This window comes from Centruroides sculpturatus, unplaced genomic scaffold, assembly GCF_000671375.1.
Source record: "Centruroides sculpturatus isolate CEXI.00-Female unplaced genomic scaffold, Cexi_2.0 scaffold747, whole genome shotgun sequence".
Taxonomy (NCBI): Eukaryota; Metazoa; Arthropoda; class Arachnida; order Scorpiones; family Buthidae; genus Centruroides; species Centruroides sculpturatus.
Genome location: NW_019385048.1, coordinates 225,907 through 241,434, shown reverse-complemented (window position 1 = coordinate 241,434; position 15,528 = coordinate 225,907). Strand labels below are relative to the sequence as shown.

Below are 15,528 nucleotides of genomic sequence, written 5' to 3'. Positions count from 1 at the left end.
ATATTTTGCGGAAGAGCAAATATGTTCGATGCCCGGGAAAGCCAAAATTGTCATTTATCTAACGGTATAAAAGCAATTTTCTACGTAATTTGTTCGAAATAACGAATTTTGAACGATGCTTCGGTGTAACGTTCTGCTTCGTTTGGATCGTGTGGACTTTCCTCGGAACGTAGTGACGTGACGTGGTCCAAAAAGTAAGAAATTTCAGATGAAAATAGTGAAGTGATACGTAAGCAATTCCATTGTTACGTGAAAAAATAACTTTTAAGAAAGTAATAGAACACCGGTTTTTGAATTATCGGTTATCTTGAATAAAAGTTCAGACAGGCGTGTATACGGGGGGCTGTTTACAGAAGCTCCAACTAATTTGACCTCGTTTCTATCGGACATCGATCCGTTTCTACACGAAATCTGTCGGAAAACTACATTTTATTGTGGGTCTTTTAACTTTTTCCTCCCTATTACTGGGCCCGAATCGCCGTGGGTCCAACGAAATAGTGAAAAATGGATCTAAAGTACTACTGGTGAAAACATTTCGTATCCGAATCCTCGGACTGCTGAAGGCCATTGGTTAATGGCTCCAACACGGGAGAATCTACATATAAAACCACAAAGTATAAACAACCCAATTTTTATTGTGCTCAGAATTATTAAATAAATTTGGTGTAAGATGTTAGACATAATTTAGACTATAAATAATGGTTATGTGAAAATATACAGGTATCCTTAACCTCGTTCTGCGTCTTTTAGTGTTTGATTAAGTGAATGATGCCACAAGCCACGCGATCGCCGGAATTTCCGGACTTCTTGCTCTCTTCGTCTCCTCCTTGTCCTAAATCGTCTGGATTGGCGTGCACCTGTCAACGATTCTCTATGTTAATAAACAGAGGTAAGTAAAAACTATAATCGACCTAAATTTGTAAATTATGGGTTTACGGTTCCCACTCCAATTGGACAAGTCAAAAAAGGTTACCATCCGTCATTTGTTTTCGTTTAGTGACGTATTTTCTTATTGAACGCGTGAAAAAAGTAAATTCGACCTCGAGCCAATCGTTAATCCACGTGTCAAATAGCCAGTTACGAAAAACAATAGTGTAATTTTCTTGGTGTTTGAATATTTATGTTCTGTGCTCCTTTTTCTAAAAGAACTGGACTATCCCGCGTGTTAATAGATACAAAATGCTTACCACCATGGTTCTTCCGAGCACGGAATGTTCTCCAAACAGGCTCATCACTTGATCTACTTTGTACACTTTGGCCACTCCGTGTGCGCCGGCCACGATGTTACCCAAATCTCCCAAGTGTCTGCAATGTGGAAGGATAGTCAGTTTGACACACCCGATGTTTATCAGAAAATTAAAAGAAATTTACCTGTCGTCGTCGAATTGTCCTCCGTGGTTCTTGTGGAAGGGGTTGTAATGTTCTCCCGCACTCTCGCATCCTAGACAATCGAAAAACGTTACCAGAAAACTGCTGTGTGTAATTACCATTTATCTTTGTTAAAATAAACACCCACCATGAGTTAAATCTCCAAATTCGTGAACGTGCATTCCGTGTTCACCCTTTTCCAAACCGTGGATTTCTCCCGTTATAATCACGGGACTAACGGGAGACTGAAATTTAAAGATAATTTTATGAAATTCCTGGCGATAAAGTTAACTGAAGCAAAAAATAAGTGAAATTATTTAATAAGAGAATGAACTTTTTCCTCTGTACCAGTTTTTGTATGCAATATGATATTTTTCCGCATGGGCATAATATATTAAGATGGCAATCGGTCCACGCTGTTTTAAAATGTAAATTTTTGTTGATTGTAAGATAATTTATCAAAAATAATCAAGGAAAATTCGCAATAAAACTTAAAAATTACCATAACAAATTAGTACTAAATGCTGGAGGTGCGAAATTAATCCGACACCTTCGTTTCCATGATAATAGCAATTGGACTTTTTCAGCAATTTTTTTATTATTATATTCGAGTTTTTTAGTTTTATTTATCTTTTACTTATCAAAAATATTCAATTTTTGACCCAGTTACGCTCCGAAACTATCGAAATTGGACAATTTATCAATGGAAGGCTGAAAATGACTCACGCATCTTTGCAGGTTTCTTTGGTACTTTTAATAATTTAAATAAATAACGAGGGGTGATTACGCGATTTCATCGAAAAAATCAAATTATAACTTATTAGTTCGATAAACAGAAATTGAATTTTCCGGGTTGTTCCCCTTTCTCGTTAGCCTGCTTTCTGGTTCAGACTTAAAGAATTATTAAAAAATAATATAAAGCAGGGCATTCAAAATATGGAACTTGCTAAAAACACTGTCTCTCTACCTTACTCGTATCGAATTTTGATCTAACAATTTCCTTAATTATTTGATTTTTTCATACAGTACAAACTCTCTAAAACGGAAACTTTCCTCAAGAGAAGAATTCTTCGAAACGGAGCGATTTTCTATTTTAAAAAACCTGCCAAGCCGAAAACAGTGCGATTCCGGTTTACACAGGTTTTACTGTATATAATTCATTTTCGTAGTATTATAAGGATGAAAAGGCTCAAACTACTGTTTAAAATTAAAAAAAAAGGCGATGAACTTGTCTAAATCAACGCTTTCTCACTAAAAGGGAGCCCTTTCTTTAAAAATTCATGCTTTGTTCTCCACAACAAGGCTCATTCTTTCTGAAAAAAAGGTCTCCTCTATAAAACGAGGCTATTCAACTTTTCTTAAAATTGCATTTTTTAAAGAATAGCCTCTTTATCACAGTAACAACGACGTCGAGTTCGAAACAGCAGTTAAAAGTTTTAGCGATTTGCCACGTCCACCCCTACCCAAAATCCTTGCCAATTTTACAAATTACATAAAATAAGAATTGATTAAAACAATAAAAGGGTTATAATTAGCTTACAGATTGATGAAAGTAAAGAATTCCGTTGCCGTGTTGACCTTCCATGTAAGCGATGGCATTCAGAGGTTTGGAATGGCCCACGTGATGAAGAGGAGCGAAGTTATCCAACATAGGATAGAAGTATTGAGAATTGACAGAAACAATCAAGAAGATGACGAAAGCGAAGAGGGCGACTTTAGCCATGTTTACTTGTCTGGAGTCGACTACAGAATGAGATTTTCTCCTTTATATTTGCTCTAATCATGTGATCGTTCGGCAGTTCATTTGATTTGCTTAAGGGGAATTTTATGTCGTTCCGTTTATTTTTTTAACAATCGAACGCGAATAGGTCATATTAAATAACAAAATATATTTTTTTGTTTTTAATTGATAATCTATTAATAATGCGGGAATATGTTCACATCTCTCGTAGTTTCTGGTGTATTTTAAATATAGAAAGAAATGGGTCGAAAGCGATCGTTTAACCAGAATTTGAAGTTTAAAAATAGTTTTAAAACATGCAAAAATGTTTTAATTCTTTGCAGCAAAAGTCCATTGCGTGAAGGATAAATATCTGCCTCAAAAATAGAAAGCTTGTTATTTGGTTTTTAACTGACGTTTTCTTGAAAAATGGCTCCGTGTCTCCTTTGCAATAAGCAACAAATGGCAACGAACACAGAGACATACTATTTTTATGGGATATACATCACAGTAGAATACAGAGTTGCGATACTTTGACGGGAATGCGATTTCGATAGAATGACCATGTATTATACTGTTAGAACTAGAGTCCGGAAGAGTCCGAGTTCGATTCTCTTGCTGTAACTTCTTGTTCTTCGGGTCGAGTAAAATGGCACGCACGCAATTGCATACACTATGACACGTTACGAATCTAGAGGCCCTAAACCAGTGTTTCTCAACGGGGGCGATATCGCCCCCATGTGGGCGTTTTTCCATGTTGAGGGGGTGATTTGTAACAATTTATATTTTGGGGGGCGAAAAACAATTTTCTGGGCGATATAGTAAAACATTATATTAAGAATAATTAGATATTTTATTCGTTATATCGTACGATAATTAAACAAATAACATTATACTAGTCACTAGTCTATTGGATGCAGTACGAATTTGGCCTTAGTCTTGGCCCTCGGCATTGGTATTTTTTAGTGAAGGGGGCGATACTACGTAATGGTTTTACTGAAGGGGGCGACGATTCGTTAGAGGTTGAGAAACACTGCCCTAAACGAAAGGAGGCTACGCGTAAGTCGATTAGAGAGCAGACATTGGGCCAAATGTAAAGTTTTCTTTTTAAGGAAAAGGGTGCTAAAAGTCGCCTTTTTAGCAAGGCGATTATTCGGCCAGGCCCCCAGGCCCACAATCTTCCTCTAACCGCTAGCCAAAACGTTTACCATAAAAAGTATATATTGTTAATCTATTGTAAATCTACGACTATCCGTATTACTATTATTTGACTTTAACGCAATAGCCAACGATTTACGATTTTACGCTACGTGTACGCGTATCGACAAGCATACAAAGTACAGGCAACAAATCAAATGAAATTAAATAGGACCCTTTACGACTGGATCTGTAAGCAAGTACTGTATCTTTTATCTACGGGATAAAAGGTCATTGCACATAACAACACAGGAGTCCGTGCGGAAGTGCAATTGTAAGTGTATACACGGATCTATGTAACTGTTGCATGGGACAGACAAATTACATTTTTATGTACTTTTTATGTTACGTTTAATGTATTCTGTAATATTCCATATAAAACAGGATAAAAAGGTGACCCCGATTCTATCGATCATTATGTAAATTAGCGCGTCAACAGATACTTTAAATGAGGTTGTAAGGTATGTATCAGCCTTAATTGCCGTTGTCGTTATTATTTAACTAACGAAAGTAGTTTCCATTAAGGGCTTAGGGGAGTAAGTAGGCTTTGTGTGACGGTGTTCATGTGTGTAACGCGTTTGTCGAAACTGAATAAAAGTAACGAAGCGGCTATAAAGATAAAGTTTCTATTATCTTAAACGTTTGTTACAGGTTCAAGAAAGGGGTCCGGTCACGTGTGCTCAGAGACCTTGCCAAAAACAATAGTTTCCACCCTCCTTAATATCGGGTTGATAGAGCCCTCTATCGAAGAATTTCCGAACTGCACCGGCCTAATAGACAAAGCTTCGCCCGCAGTTAAAAAGAATAGTTAATTATTAATTAATTATCACCTCACTCCGAAATCGGGGAAATTCCCCAAAAAATGGATTTTCTTTCACCCGTTTCGCCGTTTCCTCATCGCCTTTTACTTTCACCCGAACGGTCGAGCCCGTCGATCGATATTTCGGATGCCAGCGACGTCACGCTACGGAGAAGCGAACACGTGGACGAATTTTCGAAAAGAATGGAGAGGAGAAGGGCACCCAGACAGCTCAGCACCGAAGACAAATTAAAAATACTGGAAGAAGTCGACAAAAATCCGCACATGAAACGTATGGAAATCGCTCAAAAACTGAATCTCCCACCCTCCACGTTGAGCACCATTGTGTCTAACAGGTAAACGACATAACGCTGTTAAAGACGATTACGACGTATTCGCTTACAACACACGCGCTACGTAACGGTACCGTGTGACGTAGGAGGATGAATGGCGCTTGTTTTTCTTTGTTCTCGACACTCCTCCCCGCGAAACGGTGATTGCTGGATACGGGAGCGCAAAACAGGAAGAGGAACATTTGTTTCCTGGCGTCTTCTTCTCAACGTAGTCTATAGCACGAAAACACTACACTAGTTAAAGGAAAATTCTCCTGCTTATTATTATTACAGAAGGTAAAACTGGTTGCAGTGTTTTCGTGTAGTAATTTTTAACACCAGTTTCCTTATTTAGTCGGCGGGATATTTGTTTTTTCGATTTTTATCGACTTGTCTTCGAAGTGCATCGTCTCTACGTCTCCCGTTTACTACGATCGATCGCTATTCCGGGGCACGTAAGAAAATACGATGAAGTCCGTAACGAAGCAAATAAATAAAAATAAAAAAATTTCGTCCTCCGTGTCGTTTCGACTTTTTGTTTCCGTTATAAAAATATGACGTAGAATCGTTTAAATTTTTTCGGTTCGGAAACAAATATGGCGTCGCTTCTCGATTTTGACAAACTTATTCGATTTTAATGCTTTTTTTAGAATCCTTCTAAACGTTTTAATCGATGATATTATTAAATCATAAATCATTTATTCACGGTTTAATTTACTGTGGAACCTCGATTATCCGAGGTTTCGCATTATCCTGGGCCAACCCGTAAACGAATACACTACTTTTCTTACACTTTAAAACGATAATATGTATTACCCCGGATAATCGGGATTAAAGGAAAAGAAATGCGCAGATTGTAATCGGAATGGCCAGGTTTAGGCTTTTCTCCCAAATTTAAAGAATTTACTAGCGAATACTCGAATACTACGTCGATATAAAGTAAATTCGTATACTACAAATACCTCCAATATGGCGCCATTTTGGAGGCGTTGGTAGTACAATGGCTTTTACAGAGAATCTGACTATAATCGCTTTTTAAAATTAATTTATCGAAAGTCCATTTATTCCATTACGTCAGCTAGTTGGAGAAATCAATCAGTAATGAAGTTTAAAAAAAAAAGAAAAATGTTGGAAAAAACAAGTTCGAATGGCAATTACAGAATATAGGTCAGGCACGCTGTCTGGAAATCACCACCCCTCGCCCGCCATCATGTGACACCGTGTTTATTTTTAGTGGTACGTGGTTCCCGCGCTTTATACAACGTTTCTGATTAATTTATTCGACAGATGAACGTTATTTTATTTAAATTAAAATTCTGGGGTTTGATTTAACATGTAAACATCCAGACGATGGGGAAACAAAATGACTTCGAGTTATCCCAGTTCGAGTTAACCAACTTCCATTGTAATTATTTAAATAACGTGTTTGAATGACATCAATAGTTGTAGTTACTGCTATTATTTAGATTATTTACGAAACTCGTAACTATTTAAAGGGTTTTTAGAGGTTTTTCTATTATACTTAGAGGTTTTCTTGGTGGTAAGATTTTACACAAAACTGCAACACTGGCCACTGTCAATACCACGTGTTTTTCTTGTCTCTAGCTGTAAAAAGTTGCGATGCCTCCTGAATTTTTCGTTGTTTTGTACGCATAATTCTCAATATTTCGATAATTCGAATATTAGATCCCCTCGATTATTTTTGGATTCCTTAGAATTGGAATTAGCGCGAGCTACAGTAGTTGTTCTTAATTAATGAATCCATATCTCATCGCAAACCAGAGGTAATCCCTCACGCACTTCGCCTTTTCCTTATCTCGTTTTTTCTGGTCCGAAACGTGGTGCGGATTGATTCTTTAGAGATACGCCACGAGCCGTGACGTCGCGAGATTGTCGAAGAAAGACAGTCATGTGACTACATAAATTATGTGTTATGTATGGTTTATAGTACAACTGGAGTATATGTGGGTGGTCTCAAACTACACCTATTTTGGGCAAGGCCTAACCCACAATGGAGCCGGCAGATTGTCAATAGTTAGCTAGACAGGGATTGGAGGCTTGGCTTCCAGAAGGCTAAATAGCCCCAAAAATTCCCGAAATGATAAAGCCAAAGTGAAATTATTAGGTGCCAATCCAGAAAAACAAAACCCCTAGGATCGGTTTGTTACGCTAATGATGGTAAGGAACAGGGCTCAGGAACCACATGGGATAAAACTGAAGTCCTTTCACCCCACATGGAAATTATGATCCACTTCATCTTTACATTGGGCGATATGGACCGTTTGCAAATGTTTTGAAATGTCACTAACGTTATTTCTAATAAAATCAAATATTTGAGAATTACGATGCAATGTTCACCAGTGGCCAAGTGGATGAAACCACCGAACACCGGTAGTCGGTGGTGGATTGTCTTCTGGCCAACGATCCGGCCGCGTGGAATTTTCCGGGTTTTCTTTGCGTAAAGAGGGACCAGTTTTCCACAGAGAGTCCTCCGGGGAGGCATTCCGCCTCGGCAGATGGCCCACGTCTCGTGTTGCCGTGTGCAAAGAAACAAACGCTCTTTCAATCACTGGCTGTCATGAGTTTCACCCCGCACACTTATTGTATTAGACGTAGAAGGAATTATACGCGTTTTCTTTGTTTTCGTTCCTCCTCTTAGTCGATCATTGCCTTTTTAAGAGGAAAACAGAAAGGGAAACTTGTTCCCGTATTTCCTACAGGTGCGTCTATAGCAAGAAAACGCTACACTAGTAAAGGAAAATACTTCGGTTTGTTATTATTATTATAGAAAAAACTGGTTAGTGTTGTTTGAATAATAATTATAATACAACTTTATTTAGTTCGCGGAATATTTGTTTTTGGATTTTTATCGACTTATCTCTGAAATATATCGTCTGTCTACGTCTCCCGTCTACTACGAAGTCGACGTCATCGATCGTTATTTGGGGGTTTCTAAAAAAGACGACGAGGCCCGTAACGGGGAAATAGCATTTCACGTCGTCCTGGTGTCCTTTCGACTTTCACTGCTTTATTATTATTATTTTTTTTTTCTTTCGTGAAATTTCAGCTCGGATCGATTAAAATCGTTCTTGTCTTGCATTTCTTCGAATGTAGAATCCACCAAAACTTTCGATTTTGTAAGTTTATGCCTAATAAATTCCCCGAGTCGTAAGTCATAATTTAGAGTAGACAATTGCAGAATGCGCGTACAATATGATAATAATACAGGTTTAAAACGAATCGACAGTAATAACAATTCTGGAATGTCATCTCACTCGACGTTCGGGAGAGCTTACATACCGATGATGCGTACTGTACATTGCCATATCATTAGTAGGGGGCAGCAAGACGACCGAAATTTTTTGCAGTTCGTAGGAAAACAATAAACATTTGTAATGAGCGCTGCATTTATTTTTGTTCGATTATCATACCCAAAATGGCGCGGTCTGGTGTGAGGGACGGAACTCGACGCATCCGGAAGAACCCTCCTCGAAAAATTCCTGGGGGTTTTAGACCCGTCCGGCTCCTATAGAACATAAGCTGCCAAAATTTTCTCACGTGCCAACCGAAATTTTTGGGAGCGTATTATTTGGCGTCTTTTAAGTATCGAGAGGACGTTTCCAAATAATGAAAAACCCACACTAGAAACCCGATAAATTCTCTACGGAACAGGAAAAATATAAAAAGTGACGGTACAGAAATCACACGCGTCTGGCTGCCCTGGTATAGGCGCATTCGTATTATCAGAACGATGGTCCATTTTACACATCTCCGTTACAAAAGAACTATACGAGAATGACGCAAAAATATATACAGCGAAACCTATTCAAAACGGAACTTGAGTAAACGAAAAAATATTCTTCGGAACGGAACGATTTTCTAAGTTAGAAAATAACCTATTCAAAGCGGAAAAAATATTCGGTACCGTGCGATTCCGGTTTACACAGGTTCTACTGTACTATACTGAACAAACGGTTGCCCCTGACGTTTATTTCTTACACACTCTAGTGACATCGTAATAATCTGCATAAAAATTTCTCAAATTCGATTTCCCTAAACGTAGGACAATGGCAATAAAAATATTTGGTAATTTAAAGTTAATCGATTTCTAACCGTCGTTGACGTAATCCAATCGATTTTCTTTAATTCTCCTCCCATTTAACTCTGGTAAATTCGAAATTACACTTTCCACTGGCTAGAAAATTTTAAATTTCATCCCGCGATTGATTATAGAAAGTTCCGTCTTTTAAAGGCGATTGGCTAAACGGAAGCGACGTCACTGATGACGTCGGTTCCGGCGAATGTACTATTTTTCTGCCGGAAAATCGAGAGAATTGAAAATGTTTTACTGTAAAAATCGAGATTAATCAAAAAGAAATGGGAAAATATGCTAAAAGTAGAAATTATGGTTTGTAAAAAACGGTTTCGATTTCAGTTAACAGATGGCGAGACCTGTCTATTTGATACGAAACGTAAAACTTCCCGGAAATACGTCACCGTTGACGGAACGAACAATTATGACTTGTAAAATTTGAATGTAATCTGCCACGAAATAACTAGTCGAGTTGATCACGCCTCATTTACTTTATTTTCACTGTTTTTACGATAGTTCTCTATACGAAGGTCGTGGAGCGTTACGCTTCTCCGTCACGTATCGTTGTATCTCTATTGACATACGAGAAAGCTTATCGAATGTTACTTTAAATCCTACAAATGCTACATTTAGGAAGTCGTAAAACGAGTTGTAAACTCTGTATCCTTGAGTATTTACGGTATCCGCGTCAACAATAAGCTGTGTTAGCTGCACAGCACAAATACAGTTAATACAGCTGTATTTGTGCTTGCTATTCTCACAGTAAATCAATGCACCAAATTGTTAAATCGAAGTTTAAATTCGCTCGGGTTATTTTATGTTCCTGTTTATCCAGTTAACACCGCGAATAAATATGTTTACCCCGTTTTCGTCACACGTATAACGAATGTATTTGGGAGCGAGCCAGACATTTTCTTTTGTATTTTAGGACTGGATTTGACTTTTCCGTCTCGATAAACATTTGTGACATATTTTTATTAGAAAGAAGAAAAATGCTCGCTTCCGAAGTTGGCACTAAATCGAGTGTGGCGCTAAACTGAAAGACCTCAAACTATAAGAATTATATATAACAATGAGATGTAGGCCTATATACAAAATATACGATTTCGCATACTTGAGCGCCGTATAGCCTATTATTCGTATCGAAACGTAATTTATGACATATAAACTGAATTAGGAGTTATTTGTAACAATGGCAGTTATTATTTGGAAAATAATTTAACGTTTTTATTGTTTTTCAGGGAAAAAATCATGTGGTGTGTAGAAAAATTCAGCATCAAAAGGAAACGCTCTCGAGAAGGAAAATTTGCGCATTTGGAGTACGCAATGGTGGAATGGATCAAACAGATTCAAGAGTACGACGTTCTGATCGACGGTCTGATGATAAAAGAACAGGCTTGTCACATGGCCAATCTGATGGGAATCGAAGACTTCAAAGCCAGTAACGGGTGGATCGACAGGTTCAAAAATCGATACGCCATCGTCTACAGCAGCGAAAGTAAAGAAAAAACGTGGTTCTCCACCGTTTCAAAGGATTACAAATCGGAGGACGTCTTCAGCGCCAAAGAAATCGGTATATATTACGATCTGGTACCCGAAGACATGGCCACCCACCAGGAACCAATCGGCAAGAGGCTAACAATATTGTTGTGTTGCAACCAGTCCGGAACCGAAAAACTCCCGCTCCTAGTTATAGGAAAGTACCAAAATCCTCGATCCTTCAAAAATATTCGCACGCTTCCTTGTAAATACGTAGCAAACAAGAACGCGTGGATGACTCGTAAAGTCTTCGAAGCTTACCTGAAAGCTCTCGATGCCAAAATGGCGGCCAAAAACAGAAACGTTCTTTTGTTATTGGATCAAAGTCCCTCGCATCCTCCCGATACCGAGCGTATAAGTAACATCAACATCGAATACTTTCCGTCGGACGAGAATGACGTGTTACGCCCTCTGAAACAAGGAGTGATCGAGGAATTTAAACGGAACTATCGAAGACACCTGATTCAAAAGTGGGTTTCGTTAACGGATCGTTCTTTCAAGCCTAAAATTAGTGTGTTAGACGCTCTGTACTTCGCGGTATCGGCTTGGGACGAGGTAGAAAAATCCACCATTGTAAGCAGTTTTAGGAAGACGAAATTTCTTAGAAGAAGAGAAATGGGGGAGGAAGATTCGCAGTGCCACCCTTTCGTACCGTCGGACATTTGGCTACGGGCCACACCTAGCGAAAAATTGCAATTCGATCATTACGTGTCCTGCGACGAAGACGTACCTGTCTGCCAGACGACGGCCGATCAAACGCTTTACACTAAACAGAGGAGAGGAAGAGGAAACGAAGAGGACGACGAGGAACCTTCCAAGATTCCATCCTTCTCGGAAGCCGTGCAAGCTTTAGATACCATCAGGAATTACGTCACTAGCTTCGACGTGGGAGACAAAGCCGTGTCGGCCATTACAAAAATAAATTCTGTCGTTCACAACGTACCGGGTGTTTCGTCGAAACGAGCCAAACTGCAGTGAAGGAGCCCACTGGACGAAATTTCTAAATTTCTTTTTCGGTACTTTATTTATTGAGCCGTTCGATTGTTTAAGTTCACGTTACTGTTGTAACGATTCGCACTTGTTTTTGTCGTTTATGGTTGTATTTTTACCAAAACTTTTACGGGTAGACCAAGAGTGAAGATACTCTTTATAAACACGTAACCAATCGAGATTTCGACGAAACTTTCTTACATTTTGTATTGTTTAACATAAAATAATCGTAAAGTGATAATAAATGACATTATTTTCGAACCTATAATTTCTACTAATCGTTTTATTTTTATTAAACACTAGCAGACCCCGCGCACGCGTTGTTGTGGCTCAAAATGTATCTATTATAAATGTATAACACTTCCCCCGTGGGAGGGGGAATTTTTCGAAAAATCCCTTCTTAGTGTACATTCTCTCGTACCCGATTAAAACGCAATTAAAAACGCAAAAAAAAAATCGCATCTAAAATAGTATAAATAGAAGCAGTGCCGGCCTGAGGCAAGTTTTAAGATGGAGCGAGATCCTATTATGGCGCCCCCTTGGTTGCCCCTAATTTATACCCTTTAATTTTCTTTACCACTGAGGCGCCCACTGGGATTTAGCGCCTGGAGCGGCTGCTCCGTTCGCCCTATGGTAGGGCCGGCTCTGAATAGAAGCCGAGTTCTTTACGATAAGCATTAACCCTGTCCATCTCCCCCAGTGGGGGGAATTTCGACACGTATATTATATAAAAACGTGCGTATTCGAATGCAGCGTCGTGTCAAGATTTCAAAGCTAATCGGTAGGAACAAACGAACATTACATTTTTATTTATATAGATAGATAGATGATGATCCGCTTTAGTTCATCCTCACAGAAAAGCAAACTTAGGTCGTCGTTTTCGTAGCGCCATCTGTTGGACATAAAAGCCTTAACCCTAGATGATACCTTTTAATTTATATGAATGTTGAACGGAATAATATACAGCCTATGTCCATCCCGAAGGTCCATTCTAAATATTGGTGAAATAATTTTTGAAATCGGATGAGTAGTTTCGGAGATTACCCCTACATCCAAACTTACAAACTTTACCTCTTTATAATATTAGTATAGATTAAAGGAACGAGTGTGGAAAAATGTCACACGTAACCAACCAGAATCGCTGTTTCGTCTGAGACACGTGATCTGTATTCTTCCAATCGCATTCCGGAAGTTTCGCTTCAAATTTAATGAAGTATTTCGAGTACTTACAGCGCATTTTGATATAAACTTCCGTTTGGCATCGTCAACCCGACCGATTTAATATTTCGTTACAATCTATCAGCCGTGTCACCCGTATAAAATTACAATTTACCTTCTGTAATGCTTTTTTCGGAATTTACGATATTTGAGTCTGCAGAGATAAACCCGCGTTTACAATGAAACCTGTGTAAACTCGGGTTAAAACGGATATTTTGTAGAAACCAGTCTAAACGGGAAATAATCACAAATCGGATCTAAGTATAATACTGTTATAAGCCGAAACCAGTGATAAAATAAAATACGATAACGGATGGCTCCACCAAACTTTTAAATGTCGCCGGGAAAGTTGAGCAACTCGTTGCTGGTTTATTTCAAATTGCAGCCCAATTACGGAATGGCGCAACAGACAGGTCTTCACTCGCCAGCAGTTGACTAAAGTTAAATTCGGCAATCACGCGATTGCTACTTAACTATTTTAATTTTAAAAACTCGTTCAGTAACCTTTCTGGAACAGTCTAGACATATAAAAAAGGAAATCCCTCGAGCATTCACTATTACTTACCCGTCGCTCTCATTGTTCTTTCTTCCAATTTCTTATTTTAATAGGGCATCTAAAAGAGGCGCAACTTTTTGTACGATAAGCCAATATTGTGCCGACTTATTCCGTGAACTGGCAGAGGAAGTAAACCGGAACAATGAAGGAACGGCGCTTAAATTAGACTAAAGACAAATGGCCGAAATAGATGCGTTAAGTAGTAAATGTGATGAAGACGGTCTGGTCCTATTTTTATTAAAACCGCTCCGTCTTATTTGTTTTAATAAAACAGTATTATTAGCATCTTAAAGGGTACCTTTTCGAACCATTTCTTCCCGTTCTCGCTCTTCGCTTGTGGCCATTCGCGAGAAAATACTTTAATTTCACCATTTTTGAGGATTCTCTCTTTCGTCTTTGATTGTCGAATACGAATGGTTTTCGAACATAATTCGTCCCTAAAAGTTCGAAAACCGAAACTAATTTTCCTATTAGAAACGATATAACGTGGATTACTCCGTTTCCCACTTTCAAAACAAAGCCTTTGTTACTTTTTTAGTTGTGCATTTAGTTTTATGCATTAAAATGCCTACAAATGCAATCGCAATAAATAATTGCTCGTTTATTATGAAATTAGCAAGATAATCGGATGCAGGATATCCGAATTTCCAAGTTAACAATCGATTGTTTATATCGTTATTTTTGTTGTTCTAAACGGTCAAATTCAATTAGAAATAATATTTTCTAATAATCGAATTTTTAATAATGCCCATTGTGCCATTGTATACGACGTAATTGCTGTAGTTGCAATGGACGATAATGATGGTGTGCGTGTGTTAGACGTGTGTAGTGTGTGACTGTGTAGTTGCGTGCGCGTGTGCGTGTTTTCGGATAAACGTCAGTTTTCTCGTAAATGGAAATTAAAAATGTAGTTGAAATGGAGGAAATCAAGGTGAAAGACGAAAGTGTAGAAAATAACCATACAGCAAGACATCGTTACGCACACGTTTGTGACATTTGTGACGCTCGACTGCATGCATTTTCCCACGAACTGCTGTAAAACACTAGGGAATTCCTCCGGTAAAAGTCTGTAAATTCCCTTACTATAAACAACAGTAACTACGACACTGAAAAATTCCTATTAATAAAATGTAACAAAGAAAATATACAGAAAGTTTGTCTATCAATAAATAAATCGAGCGCTATTTTTACTATTTCTTACGCTGACAATGACAAGTGCTTTTGGAAAATTCGTGTGTAACGAACGTCAACGAAAATTTAGCATCATCCGCAATAAAAATTTTATATAAATCATCTCGAGGATGATACACTGAAACGATAACGATAAACAATGGATTAGGCCGGGCCGACAATGTGCAACGCCTGCTCAAAATACACACAAATTTCAATATTTTACTCCAATTGGTTGTTAACAAAATTTTATGCGAATTTTTTGTGGTTATTCGTTCGGATTTTTTAAAATTACGTGGCATTTATAAGGATGTTTAAGGACCCGAAGGCCTTAACGAAACAAAGAATTATATTGAATTAATGACCTCAATTGGCTACGAGAGAGATGGATACTTTCGGAAGAGATTTACGTGATAAAATTTTTATTTAAAAATTACTTTGAAAGTAAATTTTGAGAGGTAAAATAGAAACGGAAGCACCGCCATTATTATCGTCTGGAACGGGAATCGTTTACGTCTAGCAACTATAAATACGAAAGTAATTAAG

The 15,528-nt window shown here is 38.2% G+C and overlaps 2 protein-coding genes across 8 annotated transcripts; one reads left to right on the top strand and one right to left on the bottom strand.

Annotated features, from left to right (window-relative positions):
- Positions 1–715: 715 nt before the first annotated feature.
- On the bottom strand, positions 716–14,528 carry LOC111633897 (superoxide dismutase [Cu-Zn]-like). Of its 4 annotated transcripts, XM_023378547.1 has the most exons (8): positions 14,343–14,526; positions 14,111–14,279; positions 13,822–13,979; positions 1,717–1,784; positions 1,517–1,613; positions 1,372–1,441; positions 1,188–1,305; positions 716–857 (listed from the first exon to the last, which is right to left on the bottom strand). In XM_023378547.1, exons 3-8 carry the CDS (start codon positions 13,832–13,834, stop codon positions 747–749), a joined length of 477 nt encoding a protein of 158 aa, XP_023234315.1. In that variant the 5' UTR covers positions 13,835–13,979; positions 14,111–14,279; positions 14,343–14,526; the 3' UTR covers positions 716–746. The 4 variants fall into 4 exon arrangements, with proteins under 4 accessions (XP_023234315.1, XP_023234313.1, XP_023234314.1 ...); XM_023378545.1 differs by lacking the exon at positions 13,822–13,979 and having other exon boundaries at positions 14,343–14,528; XM_023378546.1 differs by lacking the exon at positions 13,822–13,979 and having other exon boundaries at positions 14,111–14,270; positions 14,343–14,528.
- Positions 764–12,295, top strand: LOC111633894 (tigger transposable element-derived protein 4-like). 4 transcript variants are annotated; one of them, XM_023378538.1, is made up of 2 exons: positions 764–889; positions 10,751–12,295. In XM_023378538.1, exon 2 carries the CDS (start codon positions 10,761–10,763, stop codon positions 12,024–12,026), a length of 1,266 nt encoding a protein of 421 aa, XP_023234306.1. In that variant the 5' UTR covers positions 764–889; positions 10,751–10,760; the 3' UTR covers positions 12,027–12,295. The 4 variants fall into 4 exon arrangements, with proteins under 4 accessions (XP_023234306.1, XP_023234305.1, XP_023234307.1 ...); XM_023378537.1 differs by lacking the exon at positions 764–889 and adding an exon at positions 5,133–5,440; XM_023378539.1 differs by lacking the exon at positions 764–889 and adding an exon at positions 6,538–6,652.
- Positions 14,529–15,528: the final 1,000 nt, after the last annotated feature.